General features: G+C 38.8%; 1 protein-coding gene across 1 annotated transcript in view; it reads right to left on the reverse strand.

Annotated features, from left to right (window-relative positions):
• The window catches only part of DMGDH (dimethylglycine dehydrogenase), a 44,235-nt gene extending 23,136 nt beyond the window's left edge, over window positions 1-21,099 (reverse strand). The window contains exons 1-7 of the mRNA XM_065047394.1: window positions 20,798-21,099; window positions 18,962-19,127; window positions 11,665-11,763; window positions 10,244-10,408; window positions 9,582-9,786; window positions 1,976-2,224; window positions 1,038-1,236 (exon numbers count right to left, since the gene is read on the reverse strand). Of these exons, the coding sequence (XP_064903466.1) occupies window positions 1,038-1,236; window positions 1,976-2,224; window positions 9,582-9,786; window positions 10,244-10,408; window positions 11,665-11,763; window positions 18,962-19,127; window positions 20,798-20,919 (1,205 nt within the window). The 5' untranslated portion in view covers window positions 20,920-21,099. The remainder of the gene's footprint in view (window positions 1-1,037; window positions 1,237-1,975; window positions 2,225-9,581; window positions 9,787-10,243; window positions 10,409-11,664; window positions 11,764-18,961; window positions 19,128-20,797) is intronic.
• Window positions 21,100-21,165: the final 66 nt, after the last annotated feature.

Here is a 21,165-nt window from a genome sequence, read left to right on the forward strand (position 1 = left end):
TGAATACCTTTCACAACAAATCATTGCAAAATTACTAAACCTTTTTATTTTACAGGCCTCAGAATGCACATTAGTGGTGCTGCCTTATCTTATGATCTGAGGATTTGTTTGGTTTGAACTGAAAGAAAACTGGAAAAAACTGAGCTGGATTTTGAACAGCAAGTTAGGCAACTGGAAAACCAATGTAAACAGAATATGTTCAATAACATGTGTCTGGAATTGTATTCAGTTCATTCTACCCATCGTGAATCAATGGTCAAACTAAGATATTTTGAAACCAGTAAGAGCTTTAGCACTCACTTCAGTGGGGCTAGATTATATAAGATGCAAATAGCATTCAAAGAAAAAACTGTAACGGGCAGGAGAGAATAAATGGCACCAGTAAGACACCCACTCCTGTTGTCACACTGCTCTCATTTGCTTTCCACCAACATCCAGCCACATTATTTCTCAGCTCAACCTTCAACAGCCAGAGCCATTGCTGTGTTCGTATTCCTAGAGTGGCCAGTCACTTGGTCTGCTGGCAGTGCCTTCTGCTCAGTATGCCTTCCACTCTTCACCCGAAAGTTAATACCTCATATTAGAAGTTCTCCCTGTACCAATCATCCTTGCCACAATTTCAGTGACACCAGTTTCTGCATACACCAAACAACTGTTGAACACAACATAATCCAAAGCAATACATAAGATGAACTGGAAATTGTATGATAAAGCCCAGCACTTTTATGACTTTAACTTGCTGCACAGACAGTACCAAGTCCTACCCACTTCTTGCTGCTTTGTAAAGTGTCACAGATATTGGCACTTAGAATAAATTAGAATAAAATGAGGAAACCCATTGTAAAACTAGTGATAGTTATGATAAAGAAGCAAGAGCATATGTTATGTAGGTAGTGGTAATTAAAACCATTTCCAATAATATTTCACAAAAACAAACATGCAAAACAACCCCCAAACCCATAAAAATTTGCAAAGCTTGAGGTGACTGCCATTTTAATGTTATGACAGACAAAAATTGTCACAAAGAATTTACTCACCCAAAACCAATAGCTACCCAGTAATTTCTGACACCCTGATGTGGTCCCACCATAGGAAGAATGTCTGGAGAGTAGGTGATAGGACCTGCAATTGTGTTTATGATGTCCGCATTTTTCAGAACTGGGACCATTTCCATAGCAGCCTCGATATGCTCCATTATTCTGTTTAAATCAGACTCAAAAAGTTCTTTTCCAAAACCTGCACAAACATTTACCTCTTATTACATACTTAATTACACTGAAAATACTTACATTTTAGACACAGTTATGCAATCTACATATATAAAAGCTATCTGGAATAAATCAGTGATTATGTTCAAGCTTTTGCCATCCTACATGAGAAAAAATGGTGCGCATAAATCCATAGTTACCTGCAGGATCAAGTTTATTGTCACTGCAGTTACACTGTCCTTTATACATATTTGTTTAACCCTGGTGTTATGCAAATTCAACAATGAGGTAGAAAGGAAGTGGAGAAACACAGAAACTTCCTTCCATGTTAAGACCCACTTATTCTTCTCAATATGCCAACAGTTGAGTGAGGGAAGAAAAATATTGCCTGTGTCAATTTATGATTTTCATGATGTTTACTGAATTCCTGGATATATTTCAGGCTTCAGCCTGTGCTCTAAGCAATATTGAGCATCACTCTGTAGAGGGACTTGACACTACTGGAGACAACAAGTTCAAGAAGCTGTGACAATGCAATCCAAAGCCCAACAATGGTGATCGCTCTTCCTTCGGAAATAGGTTGTGGGTTATTTTTAAACAGAAACATTATTGACTTAAAATAACTTAATAGAAAGTCTCTGCATTACAATCTCACATTTCAAATACTTTCTATTTTCATCACCTAAGGTAGCATGGCAGGCTGGGATTTGTAAAAATGTACATGTGTTAGTGCTTATCAAATTTAAAAATTTCATGTTCTTAATCACCTGGCGGGACTCCATTTGTTACCCATGAGTCCTGTAGCTTCATTTTCTCCTCGCTTTCATATGGACCAAATAAAAGACCATCCCTTTCTTGCCTTAGGTAATACGATCCTTCTAAGTCACGAATCACAGGCAATTCTGTTTTTAGAGCTTTCACTTCAGGGATAGTTGATGTCACAAGATATTGATGATGAACGGGTATGAGGGGGTGCTGCAGGCCAATCATCTTGCCTATTTCACGGGCCCAGAAGCCTAGAGAAGACAAAAAAGAACTAAACAAAAAAGAAATATTCAAAGACTAATTTCAACTAGTGGAAAATAACAGTAAAGGAAGAACTGCACTTCATGGAATGTGACAAAGAAATTTTTTTCCATACTTTTCTTTTTCATATTATCCAGTATAATTTTCCCTCCATAATCCCATGTCTTTGTTCCTAAATATACTACCAGATATTACTCTAGTATACACATACTAAAAATATACAATTAGAAAAACAAAATTAGTCTTCTAAAAGTTCAGAAGAGAGTTTAATTAACAGTCCCACAAGCCCCATGGCTTATTTCAGTAAAGCAGGTCTGCAATGCAGTCCCAGCAAAGTCAGAGAGACCTAAAACTCAGACTAAATTAGCTAATACTGCAGGTGTTAACCTAGCTTCCCACTATCAACCAAATGAGCTAGTGTGTTTTCCCAATAAAACAGTCAAGTCCTGTTATCCCAATAGAGCAAAGCAAAACTTACAACCAACTAACCTCAATAATTTAAGTTTCTCTTCTCCTTCACATGCATCATGTGACTCATATTAATTATGTCTCTCACATAGTAATCAATCTATTATGATGTTCGTATTGGTGAGTAGTCAGTGTGCCCTCCCATAGCTGTCCAATTTAAAGTTCTGATACAGATTGTGACCAGAAAAAGCATGGAAGAATTTCCCTGCTCCTGAAGTCTATATAGGCCCTTCACATATACCACTAGGCATAAGTCAAAGAAGACCTAATTCTTCTCTACTAAGGTCCCTCCAGACTAGCTGTTTCCAGCTTGTGAGACTCATTCACTTAGCGAGGTACCTGTGTCAAAGTCAAGGCATGGAATCCACGTAACTGCCAAACTTACTCTTTTGGACTCTGCATCATGGCTCACATGTGCTGTGAGGCTAGAACATACAGACCTGGGAATCAGACAAATTGACTGGGATGGCAGCTGCTGTAAGAAGCTCGGAATACCCCCCAGCCCTACTTTCCTGAGTTTTTTGACCTAGGAGTGGAGGTCTCAGAAGTGGGAACGAAGAGGAAAAAAATCTAATGAAGCAGGAGTTCCAGGAAGTCTAGGACTGAGGGTTGGGGGAAGGCAAAATAGAAGTGGAGGAAGAGGTAGCAAGTCCTTCCAAATAAAAGGCTATATGCTATATGGCACCCAGGAAAAGAAGGCAGGACAGTCTGGTTCCTGTGTAAGCAGCTGGCTCCAAACTGTTTATGAAAAACTACCTCCAGCAAGATTCGCTGCCTAACACATCTGCCCCTTCTCCTGGGACTTACACTCATGATGCCCAGCTGTTACTGTTCAACCCCGGGCAGCAGCTAAACAGTAAACAGCCGCTCTTTTCCACCTTTTCTTCCACCAGTGAAAGAGAAAAGGAAGAAAGGTTCACAGGTTGAAATGGAAACATTTAATAGAACAATAATAAAAGAAGAGCAATACAGAACAATACTCAACTGCTGGAACAAATGCTCACAGCAATGACCACCAGAAGCAGATGCTGAGAGTTCAGTAAAACACAGAGATCAACAGCAGGAGCAGGACCCCTCATGGACAGTGGCCATTGAAGGAAGACCATCCCCAGCAACTTCCCACTTACATATGGAGTGTGATGTTCATAGTATGGAATTGATAAGCCTGGATGTCAGTCTAACATGGTGTTCCATCTCTGCTTCCCTCCTACCAACTTGCATCTGCAGATGAAGAAGTTCTTGGTTTCCCTGACAATAGCCAAGATGTCAGCGAGTTCTTACTTTATTTGCATACCAAATCCCAAACACTGAAAAGCTACTTAAAGAAAACATTAAACCTATCCCAGAGTGCTACCTCCTTATTCTCAAACTAAATGCAAAGCAAAAGACCATGTTAGCTACTAAGAAGAAAGGATTCTAACTGCATGGTGAATTACTTTGTTTTTGGCTAACCCAGCACAGCAGCTTATCATACAACTTTTCTTCTTTTTTACTGCTTACTTTTCTTACCCAGATGCTTTACCTCTCTCTTCAATTCCATGGTCTCCAGATCTGGTCAGAACTTAGCTCTCAGGACCCTGAGGGTACTAACAGTCATTAATGGTCCTGAGCAAACTCACCTGGGACTTCTACCCACATCCCTGCCCACGAGTCCCAGGTCAGCTCAGGGCCTTCAGAACCTGTCTGAGCTGGATTGTAGCTGTGCCTGTTTACAACTCTGTCACAACTGTGCCCATGCCTGGCCATGGACCTCATCGATCCTGACCCTGATCCGTGGACTACTCCCCAGCTTGACCTCAGCCTGGTCCTGTCTCTGTGGTCCTGCCTCTTGATCACTGGGCAGTATGTGATGCTGATTACTGTCAACAGACATGTTCCTGACCTGTGGATTGACTTCTGGGCTTGGCCTCAGTCTTGCTTCATCACCACAGATCTGCCTGTGCCTCACTGCCACAAACTTGCCTGGAGATTTGGACTGTGGGCTGTGCCAAGCTGCTGGTCCTGGGCCTGCCATGCTCCCTCCCTTGTGCCTGGCAGGATGGAGTCTGTGCTGGCTTGGCCCCTGGCCTGCCAGCCTTGTCACCACTCTTGGCTCCCTGTCCCATGGGGAGCAGCTGGCCCATGCTGCTTGCTGACATTAACTGGGGAATGCATCCTCTCACCTCTGGCGTGGCCCAAAGCCAGGGCAATTAGGAAAGCTGAGTTGGGCTGTGCTGGCTTTGTACTGCTCCCCCATGCCAGGAGGGCTGTCAGTCTCTAATTTAGCATTACAAACCAGCCTCAGGGTGTCATACCCACAGTTTTTCAAAATGCAAAGTTTCTGAGGAAAACATTTTCTATGGTGACTCCCGTGACTATTGCTGACAGACAGGTAAAACAAGGGAGCAGGAAACCCATGATTACGATACAGAGGTCTGTTCAATTAAAAGCTCCTGCTCAGTAAATGCTAAAAACTAGTATCTGTTGTTCTGCATTTATCACACCTAAGAGTTTTGCCTCTTAATGGCATCCTTACCACTTGGAGGAGAGTCACTGACAGAAAACTTGTTAAGTCAGCTAAATTAGCACAGGGGAGATCATGCCATAGCCATACAGTGGCTTGAAACATCCTTGAAGGTTACTGAAATCTGACTTATGCTCCCTTATAAAAAACAAATCCTAATCCTAAACAAATCCTAAAACAAATCCTAAACAAATCCTAAAATGAATCCTAAAACAAATCCAAAAATCCTAATGAATTTGAATTTCTAGCACATCTGCAAGGTTTTTCCTCCACTACACGTGACAAATACAAAAGTAGATTTAAATAGAGGCTAACAATCTTTAGGAAACTTCTTTTGATTTGGGCATTTCCATGTCACCTACAAAGAAAATAATTTCAAGCTAAGATAACGATCCATAAAGGAGAAAGAGAGGCGAGGTAGCAGAAAATCCCATCTCTAGTATCACGCATTGTTTTCCTGGTATAATTGCTTGGACTTAAAGAGATATTTGGAAAATAATGCTCTGGGAATGTGCTTCTAATAAATTCACTATTTTGCTTACTCATTGAAACAGAATGAGTGGGAAAATATAGAGAGCAAGCACATTCAAGCTCCTCAAGAGAATAAAAATGGTAGACTTAATTTTAGGTGTTTGAAACTTAACTTTGTTTCTTTCAAAATAATACTAAATTTCTTAACCATAAAGTTTGCAGAAGTACATTACAATACAGCTGACTATAAATTGCTTTTGAATGAAAGGCCAATAGTCTAGGTTTGCTCAAAAATGCATTTTAAATATTATACTTCTAAAACAAAATCACACTTATGATTAAGTGCTTATTTAATTGATTAGAATAACAACAACTGATATTTACTAAATGAAAAATAATGCTGTTTCTTTTTTTAAAGTTTTTGAGCCAGGTGCAAAAGCTATTCCAAAAATAGTAAAAGGAAGAATATGTTCTCTGAAACAAATTTCCAGTTGGAAGCGGATGTCAAGTCCTATCACATGTAAACAAAGGCATAAATTATGTCTCTAGAACGTTTGTAAAGATTAAATTGTAGAGATTGCAAACATCTGATGCTGAAATATTTAGTGGTGGTAGTACTTAGCATATCTGTTGAATATGTAATATGCCTGTCTCTTGTTTTTAAAAAAGATAAAATCTTCCATCATTATGTATATATAAATGGTTGTATATACAATCTGTACACGTCTGCATATGTGTGCTTATATACATACACACATACTGTATATATGAACTAAATCCACTATTTTTGCAGACTTTAATCAAACATTCCATTACAAGTAGGCTGCAAATCACTTCAGCAGGCTCAATATCTGTTAGTTCACGTCAGGGATTATTTATTAGGCATCTGCTTTCTTCCAAAATGGAAATCTCACATAAGGAACAGCTAAAGATTGGTTGAAACTAGTTTGTTCCAGTTCCACAGCAGATGTCAGCTGGGGGGTAAGGGAGGAGAGAGAATGCAGGGAGACTTCTAATATATTTTTCTCTGCTCATATTGCAACATGACTCTAAAGTATGAGCTTTGAGTTACACCAGTCAAGATCTGTATTGGAATGAGGCAAGGCTGAGAAGAAGAATGAAAGTTAGCTGAGTGAACATTTATAAGAGATATGCATCATACAGTATTGATTTCACACTCTTAGCCAGAAAGTTAAGCAATACGCATTTCAAATGTTTATTTTGGCTGAATAGTCAACTATTATCCACAAGAGAATTAACTAAATATATATTTGGGTTTAATAACTTACTAAATACATTTTTAAAAGACTAGCAAAATTTCACATGGGCGCATTCTATTTATTGCAAATAAACTTTGAAAACCATTTACTAGAAAACTCTGCCTAATGTCAACTTGATACATAAGCCAAAGAAAGAAAACCACACTACAAAAATATAAGGCAATCTGTGATACTTATATGATGCAGAGCAAATGGTTATTCATAATGAGTGCCAGGAAGTGTGTGGCCTAAATAAGAAGTCTGATTGCCAAAAAAAGCTGCCTTTCCATTCCATAATCTTAGATCATTCCCAGACCACTATATCCATAGTGTGCAAAAAAAGACATAAGGATCCTATTAGTAAGAGAGCTTATGATACTGTAACTGAATGCTGTCCCATAATTCATGCCTGAAAGCCATGATCTGACAGTCCAAAGGCAATCAAACTATTGATGCCTCCCATCTTGTAAGTGCTTAACTTTGCGGCCTAAATAAAATTCTTCTAATTTGGTTTCCCTGTTTCTGTGGTTCCTTGCTTTCTAAAAGCATATGAACTTTTCTAGTCCTCTTTCTCTCCAAAATGTCATTATGTGGCACCATATGGACACCATGACAGTTCATGAGCATGCTTAGAACCTCAAGATCAGACCCCTGATATTTTAGCTAGGCTTATAGCAATAGCAGGTGATCATCTATGTATGTGAAGCATATGATGAGAAAGCACACTTTCCAGTGGGTTTCCCAGTTAGTCTTTACTGAATGATCCAACATGAGGCAGTCTACATCCCAGACACTGAAAGAAAGGTCACTCATTGAAGTTTATCCTCTCAGAGCTCAGCTTGTTTATCCCATTCCTAATTTTTGTTTATCCCTCCTAATTCCTCTCTATCCCAAACTTCTCTCTTCACTATCACTGCTTGTCCTATACTTGCTCTTCTTTTCTGCTCAGTCTCATACTCAGCTCCTCCTACCCCAGTCCTTACATCCTTCTTCAGCTATTTGTCTCTGTGTGCAAGTCAGTCTCCCTCATTTCTCATATCCTGTCTCACCTGCCTTCTCTTCCTTCCAGTCTACTCCCATGTACATCTCCCTTGCTCCTCCATCAGTCTTTCATGCTCAGACAGCTCAGGCAGCCTCCATTTTCCAGTTTCAGTTTCATACAAAAACGGTCTTCTTCTTTTCTAATTGTTTTGTCTGAAAAGGTCCAGCTCCAGTTCTCTAAACGAAACATGTCAGATCCCTTTCTGCTATCCCTCTCCATGGTGTCATCCTCACTGTTGCCAACCCCGTAGTCCCTCCATGTTTGAGCTTCCTTATTCTGCAAGTTCTCTAGTACATACGTGCTCCACTAGCTACCAGTGCTATCACCTGAAGGAGCCCTTACCAAGCAGTTCACTCACTAAGTCTGCTCCCCTTCCAATACAACCCACTTATAATTCCAATTGTCAGCAATGGCTATTCCACCCACTAACAAGAAGCGTCCCTGTCTCACTCAGCTTCTTCATTTTATCTGTTTTGCACTAGAAATAGATGCTTTTTTTCTTTTCTACTACAGATGTAAAAAGGAATTATAAAGACATGTTCTCAGTTTACTTATCCCATCTGAGCAAGGAAAGAAAGTCCATCACAGCTTCCTACTGAAGTCTGATTATTCACTGAGATGGGATGTATGAAAGACTCATGCCCTAAAAATGCAGGTATGATTCAGTTTGAGACAGACAGAGTCTGCAAAAACATAATCCAAATGGTAAATATTAAGCATGTTTTCAAACAATCGAAACCAGAAGGTCTTCCACTAGGAAGTGGAAGGCACACTTCACGTAGGAGGTACCAATATTTTCACCAATAATACATTTTTCTATAACTTGTACAAAGCAACATAAAAATAAGTGAACTTCAGATCAAACATAGGTTTTTGTGCCTATCAACTTGTTTAGGAAAACAAACACAAACCCAAAGGAGTCTTGCCCAAAAGCTCTTTGAGGTAGACACAACAGTTTGTCTTCTTTAACACACCGAAGAATAAAAATTGCATATGTAAATACAAGCTCCTTTGAGTTACAAAATTTTTATTACAGGAAAAATGTATTGTTAAGCCAAGTGCATTTTTAAAATACTACTCAAAGGGCAACAAAAATCTTCTGTTTCAGGGATATGTGGATAGAGTTAGAACTTAGAGAGATAATACAGAAATATGCAGTTATCCTACTCGCTGCAAATCCTCAGTCTCTTTGAAAAAACAGTGAAGACATTTATACTTCATTTGTACACCTCTTTTGCCTTCCTAAGTAGCTCTCATAAGATTTTACAGGACAATATGCATAGACAACAGCCTTTCTCTTCTACACAACTTACTGTAGACCAGTAAAGGTCTCTTCTGCTACTAAAATCTAACAAGACAATCTAAATAGTAACTGCTGGAGACAAACCAGAAAGAAATATTATTAATGACTAGTCAGGGACAATTAACAAAAGAGCTAAATTTTCAAAGTGCTACAAATAATATGTGCAAAGTACATTTTACCACAAACCAAGTGAAGAGTCAAAACCATATATTACTTATTCCTGTAATACACACAATTCTCTACAGATGTTCCATGTCAGCTAGTCTGCAAATCTGAAGAGTATACAAAATGCTTATGTTACCTGCAGTATTCACAATTCTCTTCGCCTGAATTATTCCAAGCGGAGTTTCAACTTCCCACGTCCCATCTGATCGGGAGTTCAGATTAGTGACTTGCACGGGGTAACTTAATTGGGCACCGTATTTTCTGGCTCCTGCAGCCAAGGCCATAGTGAGAGAATAGGGATCAATATGACCATCTCCAGGGTTATACAGGCCAGCCAAAACCTAAGTAGAGGTAAAATCCCACTAAATTAAATAAATTAAAATTTATCAAAATTAATTATTTTATTTTAAAAACACTTGATTTATTGAATGCAATACATCTTAGGCAGTCAAATCAAAACAAATTTTCGAAACATATAATAATATCAGTTCTTCAGCTAGACAACTTAACAGTGGTGTAAGGAAGCAAAATTGCTTAGTTCTGCCATGCAGTCAGAGGCTACAATGCTTTAATATTATAATATTATTTGTATTACAATTAATAGTATGCCTACTAACATCCACTATGCACTAAAATGCATGTGAGTCTGATTTTAATTTACAATGCACCTTTTTGTTTCCACTGGAAAAAAAAAGAATTTGTGATACGATTTGTATAAACAGACCTTACGTCTACATATCTGATAAACTGATATTTATTTGCAGTGGAAGTCGTTTTTCATAAAATCTGGTTCTTTACCATGTCCATGTTCAATAAGGGAAATAGCTCTTGCACTTTCTCAGGTGTGATTAGGTACTGCTCTGTTGGGTGCCATCCAGCACGAGTCATTTGGTATTTGAATTCATCTACCCTGGTCGGGGTTGAAGCAATTCTGATGCTGCCAGGCTGATGAAACCCCACAGCCTAAAACAAAGAGCAAAAGTTAGTTACTGAAAGAACTTCATGTATTTCCATAAATGCTTGTTCCTATGCTATGGGAAATCCACAGGAATTTTGCCACTAACATCACTGAAAAGAGACCCAAATAAGTTAGTTGTCCTTGATGGAGCAGGACTTACATGTAAAATCCTAGAGAAAATATGGGGTTTTTTAAGTTATCAAGTTAACTTCCTAGTTTAACATGTACTATCTTCAAAACAGTTGTAAAAAACTTTTCATGCATGTCATTATACTATTATTTTTATTAAGATCTGATAAATATCTGAACTTATCCACTCATGCACTTCCAAAAATAGGATCAGATAGATCTCAAAACCAAATATGTAATAGTTTATATTAAAGTCTATCACCTTCATAATTTTCTGTTGAGATGCTGCAGAATAAATTTAACTGACTAAAAACCTTTATTGATACAATGGATAACCACCTGCCTTTTTTTTTTTGTCTTTTTAATAAGTACAAATCCTTGTATAGATGGACACTGAATGCTCACTTTCTGGTACTGTGTTACGCCACAGGACATTAATATGGCTGAATAACTATTTTAGTAGAACTCAGAACAATAATCTGCTGTAATACATTACTTGAGCATTAGAATGAAGAAAAAAGCATTTTATTAAAATTATCAAGTTTGTAGACTAGTAAAGTGAGGATCATGCAATTTCTGCTGCTGTCTGAAGCAAGCACTAGTTTAGTAAGCTAAAACTATATGGCTGAATGATGCCAGATAAAAAAGATGACACTTGTGTTTCTCTGCATACCCATTCCTTAAGCCACTAAATAAAAACACATCTCTGAAAGGGATGGGAAGAATTGTAAAAATCTTCTCAAGTACACACAGCATGATATCATATGAATTTTTAAGTGGACATGTTTAAAGCAGTAATGTATCATAATCAATCCATTCATTCCAGATCCTTGATGCTATTTTAACTCTTATACCAAGATAAAGTTGCAGACTCTGTCTGCTGAGCTTCTGAGTGTTTGATGAAAACCATTTTCTTAAACTTTAGAGAAACCTGCAGAACCATCTAAAATACTTAGTGACCAAGCACCAGACTATATGCAGGCAGAAGAATATATTTCAATAAAATTAGAGTTTTATGATAGTCATGAACATACACACACAAAATCAACTTGTGAACTCCAAATGTTTTTGTAAGACCATTCATAAGGTTAACATTGCTCTGAATAAAAAATTAAAAAGTTGAGGAGATTACCTGTCCAGTCATCTCCTCCAGCTTTTCATAGAGTTTGATGCTGTAAGAATGGATTTTCTTCAGGTTTATTCCAGGATGAAAATAGGTAGTTAAACCAGCCTCAAATAAGAAATAGGAACAAATACAGATATGATTAAAAAAATGCAATATTTTCTGTCCTTCCTTCCAACTGTCATTCAAAAACAAACCGTCAAGATACTGTAAAGACAAGGAACACATGGTCAGAGCCAACTGCTATAAAAATAAAAATAAAATCCTTTCCCTACTTATGGTATCCATGTTCTCCACACATATGTTTTCCACCTGTCTTTTCTCATCAGATTTGTCAACCCATGACACTGTAGCAGTTGTTCCCTCTTATGGTTTTATTTCTTCCTTAAATTATTCAGTTGGCTGTTTTAGATCTTTTGGAAGAGACACACAACTGTGTTCCTGATGAACTAAATCAACTGATTGTCATACTAAACGTCCTGTAGTAGGATATTTTCCTTCTTGCAAATGGACGTGGAAGAGAAACCAAACCTTCACAAAGACCAGATCATAACAGAAGTTATTTTCTTGGGGTGTGAACAGGTTGGCAGTGGAAGTCAACATTCTTCTCTTCTCAACAGCTGTCTCATGTGGCAGTTGAATAGCAATTGCTGCATTTCACAAGTAGCTTAAGAAATTACTATAATATATGCAGTTTGCACATCATTTTACAAGGTCTGACTTTAGAAAACTGCCAGGCCCTTTTGGGTTCATGAAAAGGTAAAATCCAGAGGGTACTACAGCCTCTTCTGTATCTAAGGAAACTATTCACCTCCATACAATAGAAACATCTACATCAACCTAATGGCATTTGTAATAGCAGACATTTAGAGCTTTAAAAAGTTAAAATGTTACTGAAGTTAAGTGCATGTCTTTGTATCTCCTGAATTTGACACCTCATTAAAACCCTTCTTCCAAACGAAACAACAAAAATGCAAACTTACATTAGGTTTTCAAGCTAGGTAATTACACTGATTTAAAGACTTTATTTATATAGTGCATATTTTGCTACTAAAATAGAGCTTACTCATAGGTGAAGGTTTCTTCAATTAAGGGAGCTAGAGAGCATAGTCCACCTTTCAGTTCACTGCCATTCTCAGAAAAAAATAGCAGGAAATCTGAAGGTGAAAAGCAACACATATGGTAGAGTTTTGATAGTTTCCTTTTGAGTTGCCCATTATGCATGCACACTATTATTGACTTTAGCTTGTCAACTCTGTTCTGGGCTACATATTTTAAGGGTTTAACATTTAAAGCTATGGAATAACTGTATACATATGAATAATAAACACAGGATGTAGTGGTCTTTAAAGATACATTCTAATTCAAACTAATTTAATTATGCTAAGAACCTATTAAATGTTACACTTCTCTATAATTAATGTCAACATATATTTCATTAATTAGATCACACTTCCTCAGTTTTTTAAACCATAGCCTCTTCTCAACCAGCATTCTTGGTGCAGTTTCACATTTAAGACCCAGTCTTTTTCTTCAGAAACAATTAGCTTCAAGTTGTTCTTAGAAAGTGGCTTACATACACATACCATGTCCCTCAAAAAATATAAATCATACTCACTGCTCAAGATGACAAGTACTCAGTATCTTCAGAGCAAGAGTATGACAAGTGTCTGGCATTACTAAATATATGTCTCTATCCTAGCCACAGTGTTAAAAGTTTTTCCAACCTTTCTTTATGAGGATTTCTTTCTCATATCTTCAAGTTTATAGACGATGTCATAATGTACTACATGAGTGACATGCCAAAACAAACCAATGGAAAATTGTGCAAAATTAATCATCTATCAGTATCGTATTTTTCAGTTATGCCTGTATTTTCTTCATAAATTTGGATCTAGTTCCTAAGTATGTTTGGTATTTTTCATTACCTCAACAATCTGAGTTTAAAAAGTGAAGACAAAAATCTGTAGGAGGAAGAAAAACCTACTAAGGGTTACATTAAGCACAAAGCAGACACATTGGCTTAGATTAATAGTCTGGAAAAACATCACTTGTCCTTTTCTTATTATTATATGACATCATCATCCTACTGGACACTGTTGGAGATATTTGACTAAATACATTTTTTATCTCATTCTCTACATGTGGGTTTTAATTGTTGTGAAAACATTTACTGTAATGACATCAGACTAAAACCCAGGGCTGTTTCACTGCAGAATTTGTAATTAAAATTTTATTGTTTCTTAAAAGTAAGTCCTAAGGGCCTTTTTTCTATGTATACAGAATAAAGAAATAAATTAGGTGTTTACATTTCTTTAGCCACTTACAATAGCCTATGAGTAATTAACTCACTCGTACCTGCAAATTTTGTCATATCCTATTATTTTTACTGCCTTTTTTAATGTATGCAAACATTTTCTAGTATTTTGCTGTTTTTCCAAATGTAACACATTTTCCAGATGTAGGGAAATTCCATTTTAGTGGTCACAGTTAGTAAAGTCATTTTGAACTAAATGAACCACAAATCACTTGCAAGTTATCTATAAACCCATATAAATTCAAGAGCATTTAGTGGCAGGGATTAAGTCAAAACCTCTCTCCGACATATAAGTGAATAGAAGAATTTTAAACACATTTGATGCCTTTTGGCTTCAGATCATGAACATTTCTATTTCAGGAGTGCAGCTGGGAGACAACTACAACCTGACTGGACTATACAAAAATTAAGATCATAGAATCATAAAATAATCATAATAAAATAAAGATTGAATGGGACTTCAGGAGGTCTCTGTTCAACCTCATACTCAAAGCAGTGTCAGCTAAGAGATCAGACCACATTGCCCAAGATTTTCCCCAGTCTGGTCTTTAAAATCTCCAAGGACAGAGACTGCACTACTTCCCTGGCCAAGTATGGGACTTTGCATTTGTCCTTGTTAGATTTCATAAAGTGCTTGTCCTTCCATCTCTCCAGCCTATCTAGGTTGCTCAGCACAGCAGCCATGCACCTGAGTACATTCACCGGTTCCCTGAGTTTGGTGTCAACTGAAACCTTGACAACCATCTACTTTGTCACCTACTCCAGATCATTGCTAAAGATATTAAACAGGATGGGCTCCAGGACAGCCCCCTCCGACACTGCATTTGTTTCTGGCCTTTGGGTAGAGTATGACCCATTAACCATTGCCCTCTGAGTCCAGCCATCCAAACAGTCCTTTAACTGTCTAGTTGGCCAGCCATACAGAACATAACATCTTCAGTTGAATACAAGAATATTGTAGGAGACAGTGTCTAAGTTTTGCTAAAATTCAGGTAAGTGACATCAACTACTTTCCCCTTGTCTACAGATTCAGTGATTTTATCAAAGAAGGCAGTCAGGTTTGGTGAGAGATGATTTATGGCAAAATCTATGCTGACTGTTCCCAGTCGCCTTTTTTCTCCTTTATGGACCCAGAAATGTGTTTGGAAACTTGCTCCATGATTTTCCCAAGAACCAAAGTATAGCCAGCTGGCCTTTAGCTCCCTTGCTTGCCCCTTTGTCTCTTTTTAAAGATGCATACGTATGCCCTTCTCCAAATGATAGGCACCTCCCCCCATCTCCATGGTCTTTCAAAAGGTGATACATTCGCAGCCTTGCCATGCCATCAGCAGTGTTCTTGCATGCAGCACATCTGGTCCAACATACGTGCATGAGTCAAATTCTCCCAGTAATCTCTGTCTTGATTCTCATCCACTGCTGGTAGTTCCTCTTCTCCTTGAACCCTGCTCAGAGCACAGAGGCCTGAGAAACCTTGTCAGTGAAAACTGAGGCGAAGAAGGCTCCAGAAATAAAAAAATATTATTTTATTTAAATTAAACCAGCAGAAAGTGTGCACTTTTAAATTTTGCCCGTAATAGGAAGATAAAAATAACAGAGCAAGTGCTGCTCATTTTTATACCTATCTAACCATGACAAAGCAGTGGTTATTGTATGTGTGTAAATTAGGTCAGAATTAGAAGAATACTTCAGCTTTATTGGTGTACAGTGTGACTAAATTACCCACCTCATTCAGCAGCAGTCCTTCATTTTCCTTGTTCAGCCTTTTACTACTAATGCAGCAGTAGACGCTTTTCTTGGTGCCTTTAATATTCCTCGCAAGTCTTAACTCTAGTTGAGCGTTGGCTTTCCTAACATCCCTTTTACATGCCCAGGCAATTTTTAAAAATTAACCATTCATAGCGTTTTCCTGCTTCCACCTGTTGTACACTGGTTTTGCTCCAGAACTCAGTCATGAGCTCCCCGTCTGGCACAGCTGGCCTCCCAATGTGTCCGCTTGTTTTCCTGAGTTTCAGGGTGGACCGTTCTTGTATTTGAAAGAGATTTGCCCTAGGTTTTGCCTTATTTTTTAAAAAACAGAGCTTTTGTTATTGTAGGTGAACACGATCTCGGAAAATAATTTTAAGAATGGCCACTTTGCTATGAGAATTGACAAAGCAATTTTAAGGCATTTTAATGGTTGAATTGTTTATTTGTTGAAATGTTCATGTATCAGTTTTGTTCTATTCCAATCTCTTTCAGATTTTAAACTAATTCCATTTATTAAATTAGAGTTCCAGGAGAAAAATGGGATTAACACTGTTATCACATATACTCTCTCTTCTTGCAAGTTTGACCGAGTTATAACAAGTTTTTATCTGTCTTGTATTGTGCTTTATTAACTGTCAGCAGCAAAATCAATTGCATGTTTCAAGAAAAACTATCACTTAAGAGAATGACACCTTAAACATTTTCTTAGAAAACATCTTTCAAAAAATAAAACCACAAAAAAATCTGTTTGCTGAGTGATTTATATTAATATATCTCTTGCTCAGTCCCTAGGGCTTCCACAAGATTGCAAATGATCTGACCTGCAGAATAGTACAACTTAAGAGTTCTTAAAGCCTAAGATCTGACCTAATTTACACATATACAATAGCCGCTACTTCATCATGGTTAGATAGGTATAATAATGAGCAGCACTTGCTCTTTTATTTATATCTTCCTATTACTGACAATATAAAAAAGTGCACACTTTCTGCTGTTTTAATTTAAATAAAAGGAAAGTCAGCCACATTTATCTCAGACCCAAGAAGTGGAAGAAAGTTTTGGCAGCAACACTATGAGGAATATGATCTATATGAAACATGATCCTGAACTCTGGGAAGACTTACTGGACAGTGAAAGAGTGAAAATGTGGTATAGTACAGCAACATCTGAACCAGAATTGGAACATCTGTTGCTGCAGGCTATATACACTATTTGCGATTTCACGTGCTAAGTATATGTGTAATTTTCATCTGTATCTACTATTGTGTCAGTGTGCAGAAACAACTGATAAATGCACAGTACATAGCATAGAACTCACGGTCACAGTTTTGATCTTTCTCATCATCTGAAACATCAGCTTTTCTTCCTCAAACACAGCACTCTGAGTTCAATGAAGACAGACAGTATACTTGTAGTCTACCTAGTAGTTATCCATTTTTAACCTATCCCATAACTACGTGTCTTGCTGTGTTAATCACACCAAATTCTGCTGCAGAAAAGTGTCACGAAGCAGTTCTCTCAATAGCCCAGTGCAGGCGTTTTCTCTGCTGCTCTCTAGGGCTCTTCCCACTTTTGAAACAGAGCCCCTCACTCAGTGCTCCATCACTGCATTCACTAAGAAGTGGGGGCAAAAACAATGAAGGAGAGGTTGCTTTTACATAGTTGTGAGCAATACTCTGGAGTGAGCAAGTGTAAAAACAAGAAAAAAGTAAACATTTAGTAACAACCGCCCATTCATAATGTTGCTCTCTTGTTCAATGAGGGATTTTTATTCTGTTTTACACACATACTATTCTGCATATGTATTGGGTAAATAGAAATCAGTCTGAGCCTCACTCATACACTTAAGTCACAATAATTCTTTGAGCATTTCATATATATGATTCAATACACAAGAGGCATGATTGGACGTTATACAAGGTGTCGCTCTGTTCACTGAACTTCATCAGCTGTGGTATCATTCTTTCAAAAAGACATAATTACTGAATTTTGTTTCTCCTAACTCTCTACAGTGTGTTTTCTTTTGCTTTGTTTGTTGAAAAGTATAAACCTACTTATACATTTCAACCAATGATTTTTCTAAATTTCATTTTTTACTATTTTTCTTTCATAAAGCCCTGTACACACAAAACATGTTGCACTAAGATGAAGGATTTCAAACTTCAGACTTCATCACCTGGGAGAAGTATGAGAATACAAATCAAATACCATCCATGTCATCCTTCTCAATTTGCTTCTGAAAGGCACTTTGATACTACCATTACAAGTATTGCATAAATGGTCCATTGCATTAATAGAGTAGCTCTATAGACAGCAAACTGCTGGTTTTTTACTCTTTTGTATTGCTACACACAGCAGTAGCATTCTCCTAATTTCAGCTGGAATTGAATGGGAAAAGCATCTATTATTGTGGTAAGCTTTGTTTCATTAAATTACGCTACCTACTCCAGAAATTGACATAGAAAATATGTAATTACATACATATATACATGTTGTGCAGTACATTGATATGATTAGCATCATTATAGGATATGTCCCCACCCTGTCATTATTACATGTATATCTTTTTAATTCTTTTCCTTAGACTACAGACAAATACTAAGCCTTAAAGACCCCCACATTGTAGAGTTGTTAGTTTTGCTCCTCAAGGTTTTAAGTAATGTCAGCAGTGGCAGAAAGAAAGCTCTTGTCTCTAATAAGAATCAGTTTCTGGGTCACTGATGTTATCTGATCATTGAACACTTACGCTGCTTCTTGATCATATCTTTTTCAGGATGCCACGTATATAAAAAACAATCACGTATACAATAATGCCAGATTTCACATTTCTGGTTTATAATGCAAGTGCAATCACTTCCCATGATGAAGTCTGCAGTATAAACTAGATTACCTTAGAAATAAAACCTTAAATTTAAAAAGCCCAAGTTAAACTAAAGTCTAAAGTCTAAATTCAGTCAACAGCCAACAATGTATAAAAATACTAACAGTTACCTTCCAGTAATTTCAAAATGCGGTATTTGTCCCAATTTTTACAAATTAGAAAAGTGTACTATGGACAGCTGAACCAACTATTCAAAACTCATACAGCTAATCTATAGAGAACTCAGTGCTAAAGTTATCTATAAAATAACCAAGATATTTACTATATCTGGAACACCAGGGAATATAAAGGTAATGAAACTTCTACCACCTTTAGATACACAAACCACTGTTGATCTGAGAGATTAACAAAACATCTCTTACTGCATGCCAAGTAGATCCTGCAGTGAGCTCAGATTTTTCCAGCAGAACAACATCCTTCATGCCAGCCTTAGCCAAGTGAAAGGCTAGACTCACGCCAACACAACCACCTCCGATGATCACTGTGTCTGCTCTATCTTTCCCCAAGGAAGGAGAAGGAGCTTCTTTCCTGGGTAAAAAACAAACAAGCAAATACAGACAGTCACAAAAAGATAACTGCACTTTAGTTCATGTCTTGTGTGCACAGCTCCAATCATAATATAACTTGGTGCCTGCCTGAGAGTCTAAACACACCTGACCTAACCTGTTCACTCTTCTTTTCAAGTAAATTCTCTTAAAGAGACATATACATAAACAGTAGTAATACAAAAAACAAGGCAAGTTTGCTTCCACTCACAATTTTGAATCTTTGTTCTTTGTGCAATGCACCCTCATATGCGGGTCCCATTTCTCAATGAAATGACAGTGACAGTGTCAAAAGTTGACTTTTCAAAAGCGCTATAGCACACGCAACACAAAGTCTTTAAAAAACGTCTACTTAGTAAAGCTCCTTAAGAAATTTCTGAAGGCAATGTCAGCAGACTCCATCAACATTTGCATTCATAAACAATGAAACAATGTTTATTTTCAAGTTTTGTGCATTTTGGCAGCTTTGACTTTGATGAAGTCAAAACATTAAAGGTTTTTGTCATTGGCTGCTACTACACCACATTGCATTTTCACAATCACTTAAAGCCATCACAAACCAGAACTGCTGCCATAGGCAGCCACATTCTCCTCGGTCTCATCTCATCCTCCTCTGCTGCCCCATCCACAGACAGCCAAGCAGCAAGCCAGGTCATGAATTTACCCACATTTTTTAAAAGCCACTTTTTTGGATGTGAGATGAAGCGGTACCTCTTAGTACAGTAGCAATACATACTGCTGTGAAACCACAGTATCTCTCCCTTCTGGACAGTTAATCAATACCAAATTTTATCTCCCCCCGCTCCTTGTACATTTGCTTTTGCAACTACTCTGGCAAAAGGCTTTCTAATGTGTAACTAGTCTTCCACCCACCCTCCACTCAGAAATCAAAGCTGTCAGCTGTATATATTGTGAATGGACATCTTACAAAATAATATGACATTTTAAACACAAATGCAGGAGGCATATGTACCACGCTTGGCTATGTGGCAATGAATGGAAAGCAAAACGGGAGCACTGGACACCACAGGTTTTCCATAAACATGGTGCACCACACACTTCAATATGTTCTTTTTGAGATTACATATTAATTTTTACAAGTTAACAGTGAGCTGTTTAACAGCCAGATACACCAGATCCTCTGCTGAATTTTGAGGTATGTGGTAACTAAGGTCAAGTGTGGAGGCCCTTCTCATTATTCTTTTATGCTGTGAATTTGAGATTTCTCACCTGACTTTCAGTTCTTTTCAAACCTTTTCTTCCAAACCCAGGAACCTGGTAAGAATCCGGGGGGCACCCTCTCTGTGAACCACATCATTCAAGACAGATATTTGCTTGTGCCAATTAAAACCATCCAGTTTTCACTCGTCGATAAGGCCCTGAAGACAAGAGCATGGGTCTCCCTATAGCCGGTCAGCGGCTCATCTCGGGCTGGGTCCGGTCTTTAAGGCAGATGCCAGGCACAGGGGGAAAATGCCCCTCCGGCCCACAGGGACACTGGTGACCCCGACAGGCGGCTGGCGGAGCACCGCAGGCCGGCAGCAGGAGCCCATTCACTCGCGCCTTCCCCTCACAGCCCCCGCCCGGCAGCTTTACCCTCCTCTGCCCGCGCCTCCCCACCGCCCGGCCCGGCCCGACCCGACCTGCACTCACCGCCCCCCGCCGCCCGCACCGCCGGTGAGGGGCCGCAGGGCAGCCCCGGCGAGGGGGTCGAGGCGGCCGCCGAAGCGGGGTGGCCGCAGCCGCCACAGAGCTCCGCGCAGCACCGCGCTCATCCCGCAGAGAACCCGCCGTCAGCGGGGATGGAGAGCGACGGCTTCGCGCCTCTCCCGACGGCGCGCGCCTCTCCCGACGGCGACCCCTGCCGCCGCTGCCACCGCCGCCGCTGCCGGGGCCAGCCCTCGGGCAGGAGGGTGCTGGCCCGCCCCTTGGTTGAAGGGGCAGCTCGGGGGAACCAGCCGGGCGCCTCCCGGCCCTGAGCCAGGCGGGGGCGGCGGCGGCAGGGTGCGGGGCAGCCCCGG

The sequence above is a fragment of the Columba livia genome, chromosome Z (assembly GCF_036013475.1).
Source record: "Columba livia isolate bColLiv1 breed racing homer chromosome Z, bColLiv1.pat.W.v2, whole genome shotgun sequence".
Classification (NCBI taxonomy): domain Eukaryota; kingdom Metazoa; phylum Chordata; class Aves; order Columbiformes; family Columbidae; genus Columba; species Columba livia.